Source organism: Microchirus variegatus, assembly GCF_963457635.1.
Source record: "Microchirus variegatus genome assembly, chromosome: 8".
Lineage (NCBI taxonomy): Eukaryota > Metazoa > Chordata > Actinopteri > Pleuronectiformes > Soleidae > Microchirus > Microchirus variegatus.
The window spans coordinates 28,718,593-28,742,066 of record NC_139809.1 but is presented as its reverse complement, the minus strand read 5'-3'; the positions used below and the strand labels follow the sequence as shown (position 1 = coordinate 28,742,066).

At 40.2% G+C, this 23,474-nt stretch overlaps 2 protein-coding genes across 2 annotated transcripts; one reads left to right on the top strand and one right to left on the bottom strand.

The window, feature by feature from the left end:
* Positions 1-662: 662 nt before the first annotated feature.
* sspn (sarcospan (Kras oncogene-associated gene)) lies at positions 663-9,888 on the bottom strand. Its single transcript, XM_083893249.1, has 3 exons — positions 9,511-9,888; positions 4,785-4,871; positions 663-1,267 (listed from the first exon to the last, which is right to left on the bottom strand). Exons 1-3 carry the CDS (start codon positions 9,730-9,732, stop codon positions 899-901), a joined length of 678 nt encoding a protein of 225 aa, XP_083749375.1. The 5' UTR covers positions 9,733-9,888; the 3' UTR covers positions 663-898.
* Positions 9,889-13,336: 3,448 nt separating this feature from the next.
* On the top strand, positions 13,337-15,844 carry bhlhe41 (basic helix-loop-helix family, member e41). The gene is made up of 5 exons (XM_083894397.1): positions 13,337-13,521; positions 13,614-13,680; positions 13,804-13,911; positions 14,031-14,142; positions 14,480-15,844. Exons 1-5 carry the CDS (start codon positions 13,460-13,462, stop codon positions 15,430-15,432), a joined length of 1,302 nt encoding a protein of 433 aa, XP_083750523.1. The 5' UTR covers positions 13,337-13,459; the 3' UTR covers positions 15,433-15,844.
* Positions 15,845-23,474: the final 7,630 nt, after the last annotated feature.

The following is a 23,474-nucleotide window of genomic DNA, read 5'->3' as shown; positions in this document are numbered from 1 at the left end:
ACAAGATTAATTATACACTGTATGTGTTGCTCACATTAGTATAGAAAACACTCTTTAAATCCATAGAAATCCTTTGGCCTCATCCACTTTACTGTTTCTACACTCATTTCTTGAGCAAACCATGTAAGAGCAGAGTGAGGAAGGAAATATTGTGTGTTTTTGTTTCTTTGCTCCACACAAGACAACATTTCCCATGATGCCATACTGCCTCCTGACCTCATCAAACTAGGACTTTTGTTATTGGTTTTTTTTGCCTAGTTATAACCTGGTTTTGGAGCTGTTGTTTTACCCCTTGATCACATGTTTTGTAATATTGTGTGTGCTATTAAGTGGACTATTGCTGTTTTTTTAACAGTAACTTTAACATACAAATGCGTACAAAAATTAATTAAAATGTAATTTTCATTTCAAGTATCATTTTTAGATGTCAATGCATCTAGGCCATGAAAAGAAGTGAAAAAAAAGAACTTTTGACAGCCAAAGGTTGGTTTTGAACATCACAATTATTTTGATTTTTGTCTCAAGTTTGTCCCTCGCCATAATTAATATATTATAAAATATAAATAACGCTAACTCCAATGACAGAAGGGTCAACCCTTTAAGTGTGACTGTTTCGCTGAGTCATGTGAGCAAAGGTCAAGATAAACAGAAATGATCAGAAATGTGTCACGAAACACTAATATTTGCTTTAATTTTTCCGAAACATTAACCAGATATTTTGCTCCTTTCTTTCATCGCTATAACATTGAACTGACTAAATATGGTATACAAAACATGTGCAAAAAAAGCCATTATAAAACAACTGACATTAAATACAACACGCACGAAGGCTGACACACCAAAGAGTAACGTTCCCATGTCCTTCAGAGGTCACTGATAGTTCATCGACGTGGTCACGTTAAACCTTCTGCCACTGCTGGGTGGAGGAGGAGGAGGAGCCGATCTGAAGACCGGCGAAGAAGACCTGGTAACGGTCCTTCCACATGACGAAGGCCCCGGCAGCACAGACCAGTGCTTGGACCAGGTTCAGTATGATCTGGATGAGGAAGAAGAGCGTGAGAGTGCCCGTGATCGCCTCGCAGTCGCTGACTCCCTCGTAGGTGAAGGATCGGGCGATGGGGTCGTCTTTGTCCAGCGTGCACGCGCACGTGTCCTGGGCGTGCTGCGCGCAGCTGAGGCTGCTGGTCTGTGCGTGGTGGTATCCAGAGAAGGCCACGGCCAGCACGGAAATGACCAGGCCGATGACGCACAGGATGAAGTAAAGGAGCTGCGAGAGGGGAGAAGACCAGTTTATTTAGAGCTCATTTTTAAAGGTGCATTATGTAATAAATCTAAAGCATTGGTTCTCAAAGTGCGGCCCGGGGGCCAATGGCGGCCCGCAGAAACATTTCTGGCGGCCCACAATGAATTACAGTTGATAGTTTTAATCCAGGAGCTACTAAGCTTGTTAAATGTTTATTGGACATTACTGGATACAGACCAATAAGTGTAAACAAAAATACTGGGTATTTACCTGGTTTCTATATGGTGAATTTTAGTGTATTATTGTGTTATAAGCTGGTAATAAGCAGGTAGCTACAGCCCCCAATTACTAGCTATTTACCCAGTAAATATATGGTAACAGAAATGTGTTTCTTGGTATTAACCTGTAATTAGAAGGTAAGAACAATGGCCAAAATGCTGGGTAATTACCCAATAAATTATAAAGCATTATTATATTAATGCTTAAATTACATTATATTAACGCTTATATTACTTAACGCTAAAGTGCAGAACTGCGATCTGGTCATTAAAATTATAACAAATGCGATTTCTTTCAGTTTTTTTTTCCTTTGGCGGCCCTCAGTCCAATGTTGGGTTCCTAAATTGGCCCTCAGGTATCAAAACTTTGAGAACCCCTGATCTAAAGCAACTGGCCATAAAATCCTCCTAATATGTCACAGAGACTCAGGAATAATGTTCATATAACAAACTGAACTCACCAACAACAACAGTACAGACAAAATATTTGCATTAAAAAAATATATTTTGCAGACTGCAAATCATGTTTATGTTTTGAAATCATGTTTTGGCGTCAGGTGGCGCCACCTACCGCCGTCTACCAATCATTGCATTGTCAGTAGAGTCTCAGCTCTCGAGCAACCACGGGTTGCCAGTTACGTCAATAAACAAAACCTAAAAGACCTCGGTATTTTGAATTTAGAATGTAGTAACCGTTTTTGGCCACATTCTTACATATGGCACCTTTAAAGAAAAAAAAAAACAAGCTTTGTCTGATATTTCAGCCTCATAGATGTTAATATTTCCTGCTTCATTTGACAAAGAAATCATTGAAACTTAAAAAATGTTGGTCTGAGAATCATCGTTCTGAGGTTTGTGGAATACGGCGACCTTGAAAGGCGCCTTCGAATATAATGTATTATTATTATTATTATAATAAACATTTTTCAACATGTTCTGTCATTTTATGGTCCAAACAAATACTAATAATACTAATCAAATAATTGACAGATTAATTATGAAGATAATAGTTCAGCTCTAACTGGTATTTGTATCTGATTACCATTCTTCATACCTGGCTAATGTTGTATATCCTTGCAAATCTCAAGTAGATATAGAAAATAGTTTTGAACTCTGGCACATTTACCTGGAAAGCTTTGGCCTTCTCTGCATCTTCGACTCTAGAAATCTGACTCTTTAATCTGCTGTCTCGTGATTAATCTACAGTGGATTTTTTGGATTCCACATAATGGCTCAAAGCTGATGATAAATTCAATTGAAAGAGATGAAGCACAAACACTGACAGAGTGAGGTTTGACCCTCAGAGTCTGGACTTTCAGCGCCGACTTGTTAGACAGACCTGCAGCTGCAGCCGCTGTGTGTGTCTAAAAATAAGAGCTGTAAAATGTGACACGAGGCTGCACCAAGTTTATGCAATCGTCCGCTCTCAGTAACACTAAACCTCCATCTTATAATCCACCGCTCATATAACAGGTGGTCTTCTTTGGCTGGTGTGGTTTTATTTTCCTCCCTGTTATGCTGCTTATGGAATTATGCATGTACGGTGGCCGACAAAGTACCTCAAATGGAATATAAAATTGCAACTCGTCATTTTATATTCCATTTGAGGTATTTTGTATATGTGTATATGTGTACTGGAAAAGTTTAAATAAAGTTTATTTTAAAAAAAGTTGTTTTTATGTTTGGTCGAAGACCTGCACGACAGCGCCCCCACAGGCCCGGAGCACTTCCGTTTTGTTACGTGCCGGTGTTTTCTTATTTGCTGGTGTTTTGTTACTTGCTGGCATTGTCTTATTTGCTGGCATTTTCTTATTTGCTGGTGTTTTCTTATTTGCTGGTGTTTTCTTATTTGCTGGTGTTTTCTTATTTGCTGGTGCTTTCTTATTTGCTGGTGTTTTCTTATTTGCTGGTGTTTTGTTACTTGCTGGCATTGTCTTATTTGCTGGCATTTTCTTATTTGCTGGTGTTTTCTTATTTGCTGGTGTTTTCTAATTTGCTGGTGTTTTCTTATTTGCTGGTGTTTTGTTACTTGCTGGCATTTTCTTATTTGCTGGCATTTTCTTATTTGCTGGTGTTTTCTTATTTGCTGGTGTTTTGTTACTTGCTGGCGTTTTCTTATTTGCTGGTGTTTTCTTATTTGCTGGTGTTTTCTTATTTGCTGGTGTTTTCTAATTTGCTGGTGTTTTCTTATTTGCTGGTGTTTTGTTACTTGCTGGTGTTTTCTTATTTGCTGGCATTTTCTTATTTGCTGGCATTTTCTTATTTGCTGGCATTTTCTTATTTGCTGGCATTTTCTTATTTGCTGGTGTTTTCTTATTTGCTGGTGTTTTGTTACTTGCTGGCGTTTTCTTATTTGCTGGTGTTTTCTTATTTGCTGGTGTTTTCTTATTTGCTGGTGTTTTCTTATTTGCTGGTGTTTTCTAATTTGCTGGTGTTTTCTTATTTGCTGGTGTTTTGTTACTTGCTGGTGTTTTCTTATTTGCTGGCATTTTCTTATTTGCTGGCATTTTCTTATTTGCTGGTGTTTTCTTATTTGCTGGCGTTTTCTTATTTGCTGGCATTTTCTTATTTGCTGGCGTTTTGTTACTTGCTGGCGTTTTCTTATTTGCTGGTGTTTTGGGGTTTGCAGTGTGTTTGCCCCTGTCGGCCACCGTATGCATGTGATGAGCGGCGATGCAGCAGCTGTTACAGCCGGAGTGTCGTTGTTTCCGCGCGTCCTACACTAGGTTTTATGTGCTTTTCAGTAAACGTTGATATAAAGTGAAACGGCAAAGCAGGAAAGACTGTTGAAGGGTGAAGGATTTATGTTGTTGTTTACAGTCCGAGTGACACCCTCACACTTACTAGACACCTTTTTCAAAGACCTCTTTCCTCGCGGCGAACAATGTTTTGAACAGATTCTGATCGCCTTGAAATTCCAGCTGCATTTATAATATAGTATAATGAAGCTGCACAGTCCAGGAGCATTAATGAATGCACCATAAGGAGTCCCTGCAGAGCTCTTTTACACAGGAGTGCTGCTCAATGCCTTCATCACTATGCGACTGACAAAGGCAGCTTCCCTCTCATGTGCAGAATTAAAACATTATTGTTCTCTGCAAAGGTCACTTCTGGAAAAACAGACGTGCGATCTTGTTCAGTTTAAGAGTCCCGAAGCATTATTTTTTGGACACATTTTGCTTCCCTTTACTTTTGTTCTTTCTTTTTCTTTTTTTGTTAACGTGTGTTTTGCAGAAGACGTTTCAGGACGTGTGCAGACTCACCTTGACGATGAATTGCAGGGACGTCCTCTCGTCCGGGACGTAGGTGACACAGTACAGGATGAAGCCCAGGATAGAAACCAAACACAGCTGCAGCAGCGAGGAAACAACAAACCAGAAAAACATTTGTCACATTTGTTTGGTTAGATGATGAACTCTTTTTGGGGGGGCATACCTCAGCATATTAAAGAGCCCATATTATACCCTATTACCCCAAGTTAAACTAGTTCCTGATGCCCTGATGAACATGTCTGTGTCATGCTTTAGTCAAAATATCATAAGGATGAAGCACAATAGCAGTTCAATAACCCTGCCAAACCCCCGCTCCATATACCCCATAGTAATGTCTGTTTACCTGTTGTTACTGCGTTTCACCGTAATGCATAGAGTGACCACGATTTTGGCTTCTCGCGATCATAAAAACATTAGAATCGAAGAAAAACGATTAATGTGCCGCTCGGCTCTGCATGTATTTAAATTCCTATGTTAGAAAAAGACCTTGAATGCACCGGTGTTACTGCAGCTGCAAGTGATGTGTGTGGATCAGTAATGAGGAGAGAACGTGGAAACACGACAGAAAGGCAGCCTTTGGTTGAGAAGAAATGTAGGACAACATCTACGTCTTTCTGCAGTGCTTTCAAAAGCGTGCTCTTCATATTATTGATCCACACATGTCACTTGCTAACTGCAGCGTCACGTAACTGGTGCGTTCAAGGTCTTTTTCTTGCATAGGAATTTACATACACGATCAACAACAAAGGGCTTGTGAAGCTTGTGAACATTTTTTTTCATAAATAAAATATATCCACTTGACACAAAAATGGCTGGAAGTTTGTGTAAAACACTGTGCTCCGCTGTGCAGCCACTCTTCCTCCCTCGCCTGCACTGTCGTATTTCACAGGGACAAGGGGGAGCTACGGTGGAGCTGTGAAGTACTCTGCCTGGCGGGGTGCCAACATTCACGGTGAAATGTGTCGCTATGTCGTAACTGCGCGGGAGGTTTAAACGTTGTGTGTTTTATCACCTATACTTACACTAAGTGGAACCACTAAAACATGACTGAGTCTTATTTTTTCACATTTTGGGGACTGGTATGGCCACCTGAGTGCCAAATATCCGTACTAAAATGATTAAAAAGTTGATTTTGCACAATAGGGGCCCTTTAATGCTTAAAGTTTTATGGATTTTCATCATCACAAAGCAGGCGATTGAGCCATTCCTTGTTGTTGCCATGCACTGATGATATCAGGAGCACGTTCAGCCACAGGCCTCAAAGTGTTTTTGTGTCTTCAGTCTGAACAACAACAGCAACCACAGTCTAATGACTCCCCATAAATCAGATAAACAAAAAAACAGCTGTGTATGTGTGTGTGTATATGTTCTGTATGTCCTTTATTTTCTGTCATTTTCTCTCTGTTTTGATTTCTGCTCCTCGCTGCTGTGTCATTTAGATTTTGAGGTTTGAGGGATGTTGATCTTTATATGTGAAGGTATTGTATGGTTTGGCAGATGACGCTGCACGTTGTTGCTGAAGGCTTTTCCTTGCATGATTCAGCAGTAAGCTGTTGCGTGATTACATTACTCTCTCTCTCTCTCTCTTGCATAGACACACTCACACTCTGTCTCTTCAGTGCGATTGGAGTCTTGTGACTAACGTTCAGCGTCTTATTTAACTGTTTTCCCCAGGTTGTTAAGCACTCAGGATCCTCTGGAAAGTTCCTGATGACCTCAGTGTTTTTCTACTCGGCCCGAATCTCGTGAGCATCTGTCTCGGGACGCGCCGACGCTCAGGGATGTTTTTGAGCGGACGCGGCCTCTGTGATACACTCACTGTGTTTGTCCTGTCTGTCACCAAAAAATGGGACATTTCGTCAGAATCAAATTTGAGGTCTTTTTTGTTGTTGTTGTTTTCTCACACAAACTTCATAAAGATGCTCACTTATGTTCACACGAAGACTGCAAAAAACTGTCTCATTAACTTACCTTTAGAGTGAAATTGAAACACTTCCAGTGACACTCTGTGTCCCTGTAAGCGTGTTGCTTGTCATTCTCTAACAGCCCACAGCTTTCTGTGGAGTTTCACATTTAATTGCAAATCCTCTCAGCGTTTAGAGATATTCAATCGCTCAAATGAGACTTAGGGTGAATTCCAATTCCTTGCTTAACCCTTAATCTTGACCCTCAATCTCAAAAATGTGCGCTCCCTCTAGTGCAAGTGCTGTCCCGATTCTCAGAAAAATTAAGTTGAGGGGCGAGTTTAAGGGCTGTATCGCCCTCAATATTGAGATTTCCCTGAGACCACCCTTGGGAGCAAGGGCTACCCAGAATGCATTGCGTGTTTTCACATAACAAAGATGGCGTCGAAAGCAGCGAAGCGAGTGCGATACAAATGAAGTATTTTCTTTGTTAATAGAGATATAAAAATGATGAAAACCATTGTATTATCTTAGTTTAGGCCCATATTATGGATGACTGACGTCATTGTTACGAAACATTTATTTTTATTTTACGATCTTTTGTCAATAGCCGGCCGGTGCGCACATACGATCGTTTGCTATGGTTTACTTTTCAATAAGCCGTGGTGTGTGGTAACTGTCCTGCTGAATATGTCCGTGGTTGTGGTATTTGTATGAGTATCGTCTTATAACTAACTGACAACCTAATAACTTGACTGACAAACGGATCGTAATAAATATTCCTGACGTAAATGTGTTCTTCTTCTTCTTCTTTTTTGGAGTTGACAGACTGGACGCAGCTTTCCCGTTATTCTGCCCCCTACAGTCTGAAGACGTATCTGCATTTAAGGGGTGTCCCATTTCTAAGTGACAAAATAACCCTCAACACTTGGTTTTGAGGGCCAGTTAAGATAAGGGTTGAGCTTGAGGGTTAAGATAGGAATTGGAATTGGCCCTTAAACTGCTCACAGTTCACTTTGGCTGCACGCGAAGGTGAAATGATTTCAGCGAATTCCAGCTCTAAAAATTCAAACTCTGTGTTCGTCAAACACAGACTGAAAGTGCAAACATGATTTATTATTGTCCTTATTGAGTGTCATGTAAGGCTTAAGATGGAGGACATTTACTCAGCCGTAATATTATGGCTTTTAAGTTACAGATACAATTTAAAGGGATACTTCACTGAATAGCAGTAGTATTTTATAGAACATGTGCTTCCCTCTCTCAGTTTTTCCCTGACTTGTAAAAAAAATCAGTTTTCCCTTATCCAAATGTGCCCTACTGTGAGTCAAATGATGCGTTTTGCATCACAGTAGGGCAAATTTTAACAATTGGAAAACAGATTTTTTTTTACAACTCAGTGAAAAACTGAGGGAAGGAAGCACATTTTCTAAAAAAAATACTACTGCTATTCTAGCAATACAAAGCCACATTCAAATCGGTGAAGTATCCCTTTAATGAAAAAAGTAGCTCATATGTACAACTTCAAAAGCAAACATTGCTATAAAGAATACGGAAGTAAACAGTCCTGAGCTGTAACATTTGTTTTGTTCCAGCAGCTATTATACAAGTCGTTTTCACATTATCATTTATTAATGGCTGTATTTGTTCAGAACTTCTATTCTTGCTGTAGTTATTTGTTCTCGTATTGGTAAAGTGGTTCTCTTATTAATTATGAATTTTCACTCTCGATTAGTGAAGTGTGTCTCACTCTGTTTGGTTTTATGTTTTTATCACTTTTGTTGTTAAGACAGAGACATTCTTTGACAAATGAATGTATTAGACATCTTATCTTACGATGTTAGAGACAATTATATATATGGATGTGCACTAATATTTTAAGTTACAGTGCTTAAAGGTGTCATATGTAAGAATGTGGCCAAAAACGGTTACTACACTCAAATTCAAAATACCGAGGTCTTTTAGGTTTCGTTTTCTGACGTAACTGGCAACTCGGCAGCTGAGACTCTCCTGACTGCAATGATTGGTAGACGGCGGTAGGTGGCGCCACCTGACGCCAAAACATGATTTCAAAACATAAACATGATTTGCAGTCTGCAAAATATTTTTTTTATGCAAATATTTTGTCTGCACTGTTGTTGTTGGTGAGTTCAGTTTGTTATATGAACATTATTCCTGAGTCTCTGTGACATATTAGGAGGATTTTATGGCCAGTTGCTTTAGATTTATTACATAATGCACCTTTAACTTTTGGTGTTTTTTTTTGTTGCTGTTGCTGATTATTATTATTATGCCTGTCTTTGATCTTCAGGAACTGAAATAATAGAACATCATTTGTGTACTGCATCGTTCAGACTCAGATGTCAAGCAAAACTATCAGACCTGAAGGAGGCAGCATTTGTGTGTAAACAGCAGTGTTTTAGCAGTGTTTTTTTTTTTGTAATTCTGCGTACAGATACAACAACAAACAAAACAACAGGAGCTGGTGAAAATGTAACGCTACTCTGTGAACGATAAAACCACAAGGTCAAACTGGGACCTTGTGGTTTTTTACCTGCCCTGACGTTGAGGATTTTGCCGGTCATGCAACAAAAACAGCTTCTCACGTGACTGAGACAGATAGAAGTTAATGGAGATTTCTCAGAAACGTGACAGCAGTGTTGACAGTCAGACAGTGAGGGCCAGTGTTGACATGCAGTGAGGTGAGAAACAATGGAGCGAAACAGGAAAAAATAAATAAAAACCAGACACCACGATGTGTGTTCCATGCAGCGCATGTGAGTGAGCGCAGAGACGTGACGATGCGAGCTTACAATGATCCCAGCCCAGTGTGGCGTCTCCCTGGCCAGGAGTGAGGGGCTGATGGTCAACATGAGGAAGGCCACGGCCGCGACGGCGACCCCCAACAGCAGCTGGAGCAGGGCAACAAGGAGCGGGAAGCAACAGCCTCTGCACTTCTTGCGATCGTCCGACGCTGGACTCTCATCTCTGCTCTTCCTGTCCTCCTTCTTGTCTGAGGAACCTTTCTTTCCCATTGTCTCTCCTTTCCTGTCTTCACGCTCTTCTGTTCCTCTCAACTTTTACTTTTGCAGCGTTTAGGGTTGGGTGAGCCCGCCGTCTGCCTGTCGTCTGCCTCTTCCCCTGCCCTGCCCTCCCCTCCCCGCTGAGGCCTCCTCTCACCATAAGCCCCGCTTGGTTGCTATTTGGAAACAGAGCAGGCTCTGAACTAATATGGAAAACATTTGGAGCGGATTCCTAAAGCCGCCCTAGTGCCACATATAGAGCAGGCAGCACACTGTGGAGGAGAGGAAGAAGAAAAGGAAGGGAATGGGGTGGGGGAAGGAGGAGGAGGAGGGACAGAAAGGGGGTACTCTGACATACGACATTGCGAGGCTGCGCTGAACGTGAGGAAGCCAGAGTCCAGAGGTGAATCGGCAGGTACGAGTTAATGAGAAGCCAGCGCAGAGGAGGTCACGCTTCATCGGCGATCTGGAGTGATTGGATCATTCATTGTCAGCACTGTTACACAAGAGAGCCATATGCAGCCGGAGGACGAGTCACATGACTAACAGGAAGAAGTAATGTGATCATAAGGCATGTGAGGGCATCACACAGCCTCAGCTCTGGGTGTTTTTCAACACTCTGAAGCTCTAAAAAAGGAACAGGTGTCATTTCATATCAGATTCATTTTAAAAAATGGGATTATCTAGACAAATATAGGCTGTATTTGATGGTGTTTTATAAGCTTATAGTGTATATTCTCTGACTGTAATGGTGTGTATGGACAAAATGGCAATCCTCAACTGTTTAAATCACATACTGAAACTCAGCTAAATATACATTGCTCCCATTTTCTGGGAAAGATCACTCGTCTAAACCCAAGGTCACCATTTTTGATTATGTCCATCCATTCTTTGAGGCTTAGAGACTCGGGTTAACACTGAGTTTTTTTTTATCGGCCATTAACAGGATTTTTAAGTCTCTTTTTAATCAAATCATCTTTAAAACACAAACATATAAAACTTTAATATACATTATTAAGCATCCAATATCCCAACATGTCTGTTAGTATGAGGCACATTTGTCACCTTTGATAACCAAGAGCAAAAGATAAAGGTGTTAGCGATGCTAACGTCATGAGTTGAGTTTCGGTGAATTGTTCAGATCAGATAAAATAAAAAAAACTTGCACACGTTTTTCTGCACATTGTCTTTATTCGTATGATTGTCGCCCCTTGCTTCATTATAGACGCTCTGAAAACATTGAGCTCACGCTGAGCTGAATACAGAGCTCAGTCTCACGTGTTAGAGCGTACAGCTGGGTCGCTGCCATGGTTACTGACAACGCAGCTCTGGAAGACACGAGCTGAGGGTGATGAGGAGGTAAAACACCTCCAGATAGATAGATAGATAGATAGATAGACGGATAGATAGATAGATAGATGGATAGATATATAGATAGATAGATAGATGGATGGATGGATAGATAGATAGATAGATAGATAGATAGATAGATAGATAGATAGATAGATAGATAGATAGATAGATAGATAGATGGATGGATGGATGGATGGATGGATGGATGGATGGATGGATGGATGGATGGATGGATGGATGGATAGATAGATAGATAGATAGATAGATAGATAGATAGATAGATAGATAGATAGATAGATAGATAGATAGATAGATAGATAGATAGATAGATAGATAGATAGATAGATAGATAGATAGATAGATAGAAAGATAGATAGATGATGGATGGATGGATGGATGGATGGATGGATGGATGGATGGATGGATGGATAGATAGATAGATAGATAGATAGATAGATAGATAGATAGATAGATAGATAGATAGATAGATAGATAGATAGATAGATAGATAGATAGATAGATAGATAGATTGATTTGGTGGCTCTCAGAAACACCAAAAAAAAAAAATACAATATAAGATGCAAATAATGATGTATAAAATGTATAGGGCCATATACAGAGACACCAAACAAACATATATATACACATATATATATGTTTAAAGATTGTGCATGAGCATCTCTATCCATCTATCGTATATTTAAGTTCAAATGATCGATCTACAATGATGCACACACATTAAAAATTACTATTTAAATCCACCAATTAGTCCACTTTGTTACTCTAATTTATAAAGTTAAACTGTATAAATGAATGGTCTGGCATTGTTATAATCACTTGACATTAGTTTCAGACTTAGTATTTGCTATTTAGCAAAACAAACATGCTTCAGTGCTTATATTAATTGTTTAAGCACTGAAGAATTGGCATTGTTTGCAATACAGTGGCTCTAAAGACACATCATTTAGCTGCCTAAATTAAGTTTTGTTAATAGATAGATAGATAGATAGATAGATAGATAGATAGAAAAAATACAATATAAGATGCAAATAATGATGTATAAAATGTATAGGGCCATATACAGAGACACCAAACAAACATATATATCTACATATGTATATATATTATATATATATAATATACATAACATAATCTATGTTTGCCAACTTTAATGTCATGGAAAGATAGATATTAAACTTTATTGTCATTGCAGTTAAACCACAAGACTGTGGTGATACTAATAACCAAATAATAGAAATCAAATGTAACTAATATTATTATAAACAGGTCATGGAGAGTATAAACACCACAGTGTGAACATGTATTTCTAGTAAACAGGTGAATTATTATTTGCATTTATGTAATTACTTTTCCACTTAAAGGTGCCATATGTAAGAATGTGGCCAAAAATGGTTACTACATTCAAATTCAAAATACCCAAGGTCTTTTAGGTTTCGTTTTCTGACGTAATTGGCAACCCGTTGTTGCTCGGCAGCTGAGACTCTACCGACTGCAATGATTGGTAGACGGCGGTAGGTGGCGCCACCTGACGCCAAAACATGATTTCAAAACATAAACATGATTTGCAGTCTGCAAAATATATTGTTTTTAATGCAAATATTTTGTCTGTACTGTTGTTGTTGGTGAGTTCAGTTTGTTATATGAACATTATTCCTGAGTCTCTGTGACACATTAGGAGGATTTTTACGGCCAGTTGCTTTAGATTTATTACATAATGCAGCTTTAAGTTGTTGCAGAGATCTGGAAGTCGATTTCAAATGATTGTTTCTTTGCTGCATTATTAATTGTATTGTTGTTGTTTTTTTAAAAAAATATGAATCTATTCACAAGCAACTGTGGTAACTTGTGTCAGAGATCAGCGGCAGGAGTTTTTTTTTGGAGGCAAATGGCTTCTTAAAGTGAACTAATCCTCTCTTCGCGCCTCTGCTGCTCTCTGCTCTCCACTCCGCGCGTGGCTCTCATCACGTTTTCAGCGGCCACGCAGGTCAGAACGTGTTTGGCCCACATCGCAGCTTGGGCACCGCGGCTGTGTGGAGGAGCACAGAGGAGGAGAGAAGCTCTAATTACTCGGACTTAGTGCTGGTGCAGGCTACACGTGAGTCGGAAGCTTGTTTCCCCCCCCCCCCACACACCGGAGGCGCGCGTGCGCTCTGACCACAGCGCCAACGACGACGACGGCTTTTGCAAAGTGGCTGCTCACAGGAACTATAGACATCAGTCTGACGCGCAGCTCCACTGGAGGACACGCACCGTGCATCATCTCCCCACAGACAGACAGACAGCAGCACAGACAGCAGCAGCAGCAGCAGCAGCACAGCCGCCCGCGCCTGGATTCTAACACAACAAACAGTCTCCAGAAGAAGCGATGGATGAAAGAATACCACATTTACAGGACAGACAGTTCATGGAACACGCTGATTTCTTAGGGTGAGTGTTTTCCCCCTTTTAAAGCAAACTCTGTTCCAACTATAAACTGTTGTGAGAGTCCGGTGAATAATCTGACCCTCGTCACTTTTCAGGATGGATTATCCCTCGATCTACATGTGCAAATCCAAAAGAGGAATAAAACGAGAGGACGGTGGGAAGGTGAGCGGCGGGAGGGGGGGGGGGAATCCTGTAGTTGTGCGCGGTTATCAACACGTTATAACGTGGTGTTTGTGTCGCTGTGCTGTAACTTTAACTGTGTTTTTTTTTTTTTTGCGCCAACAGGACGCGTACAAGTTACCACACCGGTTGATAGAGAAGAAGAGGAGAGACAGGATCAACGAATGTATCGGCCAGTTGAAGGATTTGTTACCAGAACATCTGAAGCTGTCGGTGAGAAAAACACACACAAAAAAAAGTTTTTTGTTTTTTTTAACCTTTACTGAAACCTCCTGAAGGGGGAAAAACAAAAAAACATCCACCTGACCCTTTATTTGATGTTGTATCCACAGACTCTGGGACATTTGGAGAAAGCAGTTGTTCTGGAGTTAACGCTGAAGCACTTGAACGCACTGACCGCTGTCACTGAGCAGCAGCACCAGAAGATCATTGCTCTGCAGAATGGTAAGAGCAACACTCCTGACATGATTTATGATGAGATGACATCAGTGGATCATAGCTTTCATAAAACTTTCATCGGTTTTTGTTTGTTATTGCAACAAATAAGTCGGACACTAGTGTGTTTGTGTACTTTGTTAGTGTTCTTTCTGTCCTCTGAGTGTTTGTTGTGCAGACAGAGCGCAGACACGCACACGTGCTGTCACGCGTGTCTGCCTTATCTCTCTTCACCCCTGCCTTTATCCGTTTAATGGCTCGCACAGCACGTTGCGTTGTTTCAGTCAATAACGTTAGATTATATGCAATTGGATGTTAATCTCTGAACCGCACGCGTGTCTCGCAGGTGACCGCTCCACGAAGTCGTCCGTTCACGCAGACCTGGACGCGTTCCACTCCGGATTCCAGGCGTGTGCCAAAGAGGTCCTGCAGTACCTGAGTCGGTTTGAGAACTGGACGACGCGGGAGCAGCGGTGCGCGCAGCTCACCAACCACCTTCACGAGGTGCTGGCGCGGTTCCAGCCTGGCGCGCAGCAACCGCCGCCGCCGCCGCCGCCGCTGCCTCTCCAGCACCAGTTACCGGCCGCCGGGGACGCACAGGACGCGCAGAAATCTGACGGCCACACTGCCAACTGCGTCCCGGTCATCCAGAGGACCCAAGGCGGGGAGCTTAACGAGAACGACACGGACACGGACAGTGGATACGGCGGCGAGGCTGAGAAGAGCGACGGCAAAGAGAAAGAGAACGAGCGCAGTCAGGCGCAGCCCGGGGCAAAGGCAGTGAAGATCAAGCAAGAGTTTGGGGATGAACGCGCGGCCAAAAAGGCAAAGATGAACTGGTGTAGCAGCGGATCAGGGGCCGCAGAGTCCAGCAGGTCTGACGTGGCGTTAATGAACTCTCTGATGGGAATAAACAGTGCGGGACAGCAGACACCGATCTGCATGCCTTTCTACTTCATTAACCCCTCTGCTGCAGCGCCTTATATGCCTTTATTCGATAAAAGCAACATTGAGAAGTACATGTATCCAGCGACGGCGGCGGCTCTCGGGTCCCCTTTCCCGTGGCTTTACCCCGCACACGCGGCAGCTGCAGCAGCCGCAGCCGCAGCAGCAGCGTTCCCGGGTCTGTCTGCGCACTTCAGCGCCTCCTCTCACCCCAAGGACTCGCAGTGTCCAGACAGCGACGGGTCACACGACGCCGAGACGGGATCGTCACCCGACGAGCGCGAGGGGAGTCTCGCGAGTGACGACGGGGAGGGTGACGCGGCGGACGAGCTGTCTGCGTGTGAACACAGCTAATCTGTCCTGATCCGTGTTACCTGTGTGTGTGTGCGCGCGCGCTCTGCTCCAGGAACACGTGCGCGTTCCTGTATTTAAACATGAGGTGTTTTTTGTCCACAGAGGAGTCGGTGGATCAGGTGGCTGCGCGTGTGTGTGTGTGCCTTTTGCACTTCCGCTCGACGATGAATCAATCCGAATGAATGTCGACAATGATTGACACTTATAATGTGCACGACTGTGTTGTGCTGAAAGTTCGTTTTGTATCCTCTTTGATAACATATATTTTAAACACGGCAGCACAGGTGCCAAAAAACTTTCACAATGTAGATGCAGTATGAAGTTACAACTGACCTCTACCAAGGTTATTAAGAGCTTGGCTGAGAACTGACTGTAAATATTATCACCTGAAACACCTGAGACTCCTGTAAATGTGCACTATATATATATATATATATATATATATATATATATATATATATATATATATATATATATAAAAAGGAAGTGCTCCTGGAAGTTAATGCTCCAGGACCTCCTCCCCAAAGTTTGCACATTACTGTCCCTCATGAGAAGAGATTAATGATACTACCCCCCCACCGAAAACACACTAATTGCACATTTATAATAATGAGATTAATGGAGAGGAGATTTTATGTGCTGGATTTTTTTCCCCTCATCTTTATAAAGCAGAGTTTGTTCAGTTTACTTTGTGACAAAAGACATCTGTTAATCTGCCTGACCAACATATTGTAAAATCCTCCTGAATGAGGCACTTCTGCACAATGACGCAGTGACCTCTACCTCCAGTCTTTATTGTAGAATAGTACCTTAGAGGTGTTTGATACTGAATGTATAGAATGATCTTTACTCTTTGAAATGTAAAGTGCACTTTTTTTCCTGCTTTGCCCAAACCCCACAACAACCAGCTTATCATTTTAAAAGTCACTGAGAACTGTTGTTCTCTTTCAACCTCTTTTGTTTTGTTGACTTTACCTGAAATTTTATATATATATATCAAACGAGGAGATAACAGAGTTATTTTCAAACACTGCTCATCTCCACTCCTCTCAAGGCCAAAAATGATTCCAACCATAATCGGATTCTCAAATGCTAGACTAGTCACTGATTCTGTGTTATTTACTCTCATAATATAAATCCTTACTTTTCAGAAAAAAGTGGCATCTGTTCTGATTGTTGTTGCTTTGCTCTATTTTCTGGCAGATGCATTCCTGCAGGTGCAAGTTGTTGTTCTGCTCTTTTTTTTTGTTTTTGTTCAAGTTTTCATACGCGACTGAATAAAAACTTTCACCACTACTTTCTTACTTTCTCTGCAAACATGACTTTGTTTTTGTTGTTTCCCTCGGCTGGTTTTTCCCCGCCTTAAATGGACTTGTTATATAAAGTGGCATGTGCATCTGTAAATAGTTTTTTTTTTTTTTGTGTGAATATATCATAACGTAAACATGTCTGTGTCACTGTTCTAGAAGTCTATGGATTTTTTTTTTTTTTTTTTTAAAAAGAAGATAAAACTGAGCAACTGTTGCACATTTCGTTAATGCTTTACACACATGCTGTTCTAAATTATTGCTGATGAGTTGTAAAATAAATATCAAAACTGAATGATGCAGGCCTCTTCTTCTTTTTTTCCTGCACATATTTTGCACATGTTTACGATCTCAAATGATCAAACGGAGCACAATATTGCACTGATTATGTGTGAATCTGTTCCAACAACGAAAAAATACCCCCCAACATGTGTGACCCGCCACGGACCAAGCGGGGAACAAGTCGGCAATAGCGCAAAACAAGAAAAAATAGGAAAAAGTTTTATTTTTTTCAAAATTAGGGATTTCCGTTTTTTTTTTTTTTTTTAATCACACAAGTTGAAGTTTTGAAGAAGCCACTACATGCTTCAGGCTCTTAAAACAATTAAATTAAGGTTGTTTTATTGCTGTGAATCCCTCCTAGTTTGGGTGTGGTGATCTCACATTCCAGAGTTCTTTTTCTTTTTTTCTGCCAATCAGCTGACGATCACGGAGAATACACATGGCTAATTAATATGCACGGGACAGAGTCTGGAAAGTTCCAGCAGTTACGTGTGTGCGGTGTGAAATTAAAGCGTAATTGTCATCAAAGCAGTCGTCATCAAAGCTTTGTTTGACAAAGGAAGGCAAAGAGAACACGACAATATTTGTCTGTGGCTGAACAACATCTTCACAAGGACAGAGAAAGCACAGAGACTTGCTGGTGTGTGGACTGTTAGCATTTTAAGCTAGCGATCTTTATGCTAACGTGTTAGCAGACTTCGTCGTCCCAAAAAACAACAAACAGATGATTATTCCGCGGCTGAAAGAGAGCAGGACACACACGGTAGTTGTCTGAGATGACGACGTGACGCCAGCACCGCAGCTATCTCATCATGGGTGAGTTTTTATATACGTAACCTTAGTGTTCAGTCACATACAGGTTTCTTGTTATTGTATGGGGTGAGTTTTCATTAACGTTGTTAATATATGTTATGTTAGTGTTCATTTAAAGTCACATACAGACGCACATAGCGACGCTGTCTTTTAATTATCCACTGTGCGTTTCATAACGCCGTTTGGCTACATTGTTATTAGCTATGCTTGCTAGCTTGCTTAGCCCCCTAGCTCGCTAGCTCGGTACTCTATTATTACAATGAGAATGATGCGCACATCGAAACGTGTGTTCGGTCAGATGTAGAGCTGAAACGATTAATCGATTATCAATCGATTACTAAATTAATCGCCAACTATTTTGATTATCGATTAATCGGTTTTAAGCTTTTTACATGATTACAACAATATTTCTGATTGTTTCAGCTTCTTAAATGTGAATATTTTCTCAGTCTTTGCTCCACGTAAACAAAGAAATCATTAAAACTGAATCATTTTGGTTTGTGGACAAAACAAGACATTCAAGAACATCGTCATTTCCAGGTTTGACAAACTCTGATCAATGTTTTATTTTTAAACATTTTCTGCCATTTTATGGACCAAGCGATTCATCGAGAAAGTAATGGACAGATTAATTGATTACAAAAATAATCGTTAGTTGCAGCTCCAATCAGATGATCGTATTATAAGCTACGATGATCTGATCGATATGTACGGGAGAGAATGACCTCTGCTGTGCAAGAATAACGTGTGGATAACACACTACTGGTGCGTTTCAGATGTTGCCATAACGGTTATTAGCTATACTAGAGATTGGCTAGCTCACTATTGGCGTGTTAAAAATAATACGCACTTCCAAACTTGTGTTTCGGTCAGATGAGCGTATTATAAGTCGTAAGGGGAGCATGTCTGTAATGTTATTTTAAGATCAGCACATCAGATTTACAGTAACAGAGGTTGAAAAGTATTGTTCCTAACTCCTGATCAGCTGACAGGTCACAGCGGAGGAATGTACAGTACGGTAATGAAACCAAGGCTTTAAACAAATGTCATGTGATAAAAGGATGATGAAGTGAGATTAGCCTCAGCCTGAACAGGCTGATGAAAAACAACAGAGCCTCCTCCTCACAAGTCAAGAGCCTCAGACCTGCTCAGATCTGGTTCTTTGTTGTTGCCATTAACCCTTTAAGCCCTAAGTCTATTTTGTAGGTCTCTGCTCGAAAATTGCACACTCATAATAAAATGAGTTAATCTCTGCAACCACAAGGTCTATTTGAATACTTTGGGTGTCAGAGTAAATGGAACACTTGCGGGATTTGTAAATTTGTAAATAAAGATGGCACACAAAACATAATATTCAGGTTTGCCAGAATAAAAAAGCCATTTCAGGATGAGTATCTCTTTGGAATAAATGCAGCTGCAGCTCTACACTTCAATCAAATCAAAGTACAGCATGTGAACATCATCCCTGCAAAGTTTGACTTTGATCAGGTGAAGCAGAACAAAATTAGAGAGGTTTTAATGTGGCAAGTGAGTTGACCCAGCGGTTCCGTAAAGTTAGATAATATGTAATTTATTGTTATTTGAGCTGTGTTTGTCACATTTAAAATAGGTTTATAATTATACAGCATCGTAGCCCAGATTCTGCTGTTTAATTTGATGCCCAGGATCAATATATTCTCCCGTTTCACTTTTCACGCAAGTTGCAAACCTTGTTTACAAATTCTTTACGAATGTCTCAGGGTCTTAAACGTCTCACTACAATATTATACTGTAATATTATTTTAATTATTTTAAACTCCAACCAGTACTGACTTTCCAGTAGTGTTAGCTGCGGAACTTGGACCTCTGACATTTTCTTCTTACCTCCATCAGTCATGACTTAGAATGCTCTCTGTAACTAGCTAGCTAGCTACTATATATCAAAGGTCCTGTTTGGCAGAAAGTGAAGATACTACCCATAAGTATACTTGAATATAAGTATAATGTGTTTTGTAGCCTTAGAATCAGTCTTTTATATATTCTCTCATGTTTTATGGAGACCACCGTGATTTTACAGCTGCCTGAACAGAAAAGAAAGCATTTTTGACATTTTGACCCTTAGAACACAGCATTTCAGCTGCTTTTTCCCATTACTATGTTTAAACATACAGTACGAGGTTATAAGAATGTGCAATAATATTGCACATTCTTAATAGTGCTAGAGTGTCTTGTATCTTTTTTTCAACACAACCTAGGCAAAAAAAGAAGTTAATTCTCACCAACTATATAAACACACCTGAGCAAAAAGTACTCAAAGTGTTTAAAATCGGGTAAAATTTGTAAAATTTGTTCAAAGTTCACTCAGCTTGTTTTTTATGAACAAAAATACAATAAAAACTGTGACTTCTGCACAATTATTGCTACTTTATATCACTAATAAAAATGTGAATATATGAGTATGTGACCTATAAAACACACACACCCCCAGGATGTCCATATAAGGGGTTGTGTGATTTTCAGATCCCTGCCACGTGAGCACTGCGGGTTAAAGTGCAAATTGTAGTATGCATCATTTGTAGTATGTGAAGGCCACCATAGTTCTCAGTCTGCAGTCTCAACTCATAGATGTCAGAGGTGCAGCTCTTTTTGATCAGTTTTTCAACGCTTTCCATAACCAGTCTTGTAACCTTAGTTATTTCCAGTATGTTCATTCACCTCATCCAACTCTGAAATCTCAGGACAGGAGTGATTTAGTCTCTGTTTCACTATATCAACTGTTGACACTTCTTCATGAATTCAGTCTGAGGGAAAGTGGTTTCCCCCTCCTTCTCTTCAAGCATGCCTCTGTCATTATTAAGTGCATGACGCCACCTACTGGTGTAGGGTTAGCAGTAAGTTTATTTTTGTTTTGGCTTTGCAGTTTAATCATGAGCTCCATGACACACATCATGTTGCCAGTTTATTTAAATCATGCAATCCAAATCACATCAGCAGCAGCATCCAGACACAGCCATACATCTGTCAACTCTTTGCAGTATATTCAGGAAGAGTAAAAAAAACAAAAAACAAACAAACATGAAAACAGGTTATGTAAAGTCGACATCTCAAGAGTTCTCTATCGAACATATACAGTTATTAACTGTGGTTATGTCTCTGTGGAAAATTGCACCTCAAAATAGACAATCAGACATGTTTAATTTTTTCTGAAAAGCAGAGTGAAAACATGTGGTAATGACAACTTTGTAATGACAACTTTGATCCAAACTACAAGTGTACACGCTTACTTCTCAATGACGTTCTTTTGCACTGACAGTTTTACTAAACACTGACAGATTGTTGAAGCTATGTAAGTCACGCTGACACGGTTCTACAGGTCAACAAGTGACGTGCTAGAACACGTATTAGAAGTCCTGAATGCAGGTTTTCTTGCTTATCATAGGTTTGGAGTCGATTGATGGTAAAACCAGGACTTGATTTCAGTTCAGTTGACTAAAAAAAAATGATTTAGTGCATATATTCAAGTCTTTTAGCTTCACTTGAAAAGGTCAAATTGTTATTGAAAAAAAAAGCTGTACCAGTTTCAGCTTATTCATTTGTAGTATGTGAACATTTTTAGGCTAAATATAAAGGGCTTTGTTTGTTCTCTGCAGTTACTGTAAGTGTATGTGGATTATGGAGACAAACTGTGATTTAAAAGAGAAAAGAGGAAAAAAAATAAAATAAAAGCAAATATGACTGTTAAACAGTTTGAGGCTTCCAGGGCCAGAGCCTCTGTATAAAGTGACTGGTAACCATGCGTGTCTTAAATTGAACATTTAACTGACTTCACTCTTAGAAATAAGGGTTCCAAAATGGTCCTTCTACAAGAGTTGAGGTTCTACACGGAACCATTTGCTTCTAAAAAACCCTTTCCCAAAGAAAGGGTTTTTCAAGGGTTCTTGGTAACACTAATGGTTCCAGAGAACCCTTTAAAACCCCTTTCCTGAATAAAGGGTTTTAAAAGGGTTCTTGGTGGAATCTTTATAAAAAGGGTTCTCCTATGAGGACAAGCCAAAGAACCTTATATGGCTCTGCTTAAGCACTTTTATTTCTAAGAGTGTAGATGAAGACAAAGCTAAGGCAAAGAGACACAAAACAAATAAAAGGAAAACAACCACACTACCACACAATTGATATTGAATGTGACCTCCGCATTTAACCCTTCTTGGGATTCTTTTCCTCTTGAACTTCCTCTTCTTCACAAAGATAATCAGAATACTTCATTAATACTTTCTGGTTCTCTTTGTAGTTGTTTTGTTCTCTCTTTTGTTTGATTTGTGTCTCTGTACTATAGCTTTGTCTTTGTCTAGCCATTTAAACTTGTCATTTGTAACTTATAGGTAATTTAATACAGAAGTTATTGCCACAGGAACCCTCTGAGTGGCTACACCCTAACACCTGTTTAACAACCATAAGTGCACGTTATAGTCCGAGGAATTGTTGTTGCTGGCAAGTACTGACAAAAACGTTCATGTAAAAAGTAAATGTTGCACTTAATCAATAAGTGCATTAGGTTATTGTCCTCATTTGTTTTCTGTCGTTATTTGAAATATATTCAGTATATGTCAGTGTCTCCCATACTTTTCATTAGGCGACCCACTTCTTAAAGATGATTAAACAATCGTGACCCAAATCACAATGTAACATGTGACAAACATTCTTACTTTTGCTACGTTAAGACCTAGAGTAAAATAGTCATGTTCAAGAAGAATATAATTTCAATAAAGAAAAATGAAAGACAGGTAAAAAAACCATTTTGCTCATATTTGGCAACCCAACATAAATCTCCTATGACCCTCTGACCCTTTTGACTCAGTCCCTAGCAACGACTGTTTGATGCTGTGCACTATTCTCTTGAAAAATCTCTTCTCCTTTGAAACACCTTTGAAATGACTGCGGAAATCCTACAAACTATGACACCGTCTAGAGAAATAAGTGATCAGAGATCTGCAGAAGGGCATTAGAGGTGAACTGCATGTACGTTAAAGGCTTTTTCGTAAACAACCACTGCAGAATATAGAGGGTAATAAACCATGACAGAACCCTCCCTGACACCATGAACCATGTTATTTGTACTTGTTGACCCACAGAGCAGCAGGGAGAGATCCCACGTGCCTCTGCCTGAGGAGGAGGCAGAGCCTTCATTCGTCGTACACAGCTCCACCTGGTGAAATCCATGCAGAGAATAGATGAAAAAGGCTGTAAGGCCACACACTGAAGTGCTTAAGAGACATACAGTACTGCTCTGTAGATCCCAAAATGACTAAAATCCTCCATCATTGTACATGTGCTCTAAAAGTCAGCTGCTTTAATGGCTGTCACCTCGTGGCCCTAACCCCAGTTACCATGTAATTATGTAAATTAACAACTAGGGACGCACTATAATACAGCTCTGCTTCACCTAAAGCATCACAACACATTCACCAGGATGCTAATTAATCATTTCAGCCTTTTGGCCTCGCATTAGCTTTATTCATTGGTCTTAGTTTGCTCACGTATTGCTAAAATAACGTTTGTTGTACACTTGTACAATAACAAGTATCTGTTGTGTCTATTGTTGACGTAACTTGAAAATAATAAAAGTTAAATCACTAAATCTTCCCTTAAGTTTCTAGGTATTCA

What these genes read in the sequence shown, in the direction of transcription:
- sspn (XM_083893249.1), bottom strand. Translation starts at nt 9,732, where the DNA reads ATGGGAAAGAAAGGTTCCTCAGACAAGAAGGAGGACAGGAAGAGCAGA. An exon ending in CACACTGGGCTGGGATCATT is followed by an intron (nt 4,872 to 9,510) that starts GTAAGCTCGCAT and finishes TCGCTGCTGCAG; the next exon opens with CTGTGTTTGGTTTCTATCCT. An exon ending in CCCTGCAATTCATCGTCAAG is followed by an intron (nt 1,268 to 4,784) that starts GTGAGTCTGCAC and finishes CCCCTCTCGCAG; the next exon opens with CTCCTTTACTTCATCCTGTG.
- bhlhe41 (XM_083894397.1), top strand. Translation starts at nt 13,460, where the DNA reads ATGGATGAAAGAATACCACATTTACAGGACAGACAGTTCATGGAACAC. An exon ending in AACGAGAGGACGGTGGGAAG is followed by an intron (nt 13,681 to 13,803) that starts GTGAGCGGCGGG and finishes TTGCGCCAACAG; the next exon opens with GACGCGTACAAGTTACCACA. An exon ending in CAGAACATCTGAAGCTGTCG is followed by an intron (nt 13,912 to 14,030) that starts GTGAGAAAAACA and finishes TTGTATCCACAG; the next exon opens with ACTCTGGGACATTTGGAGAA.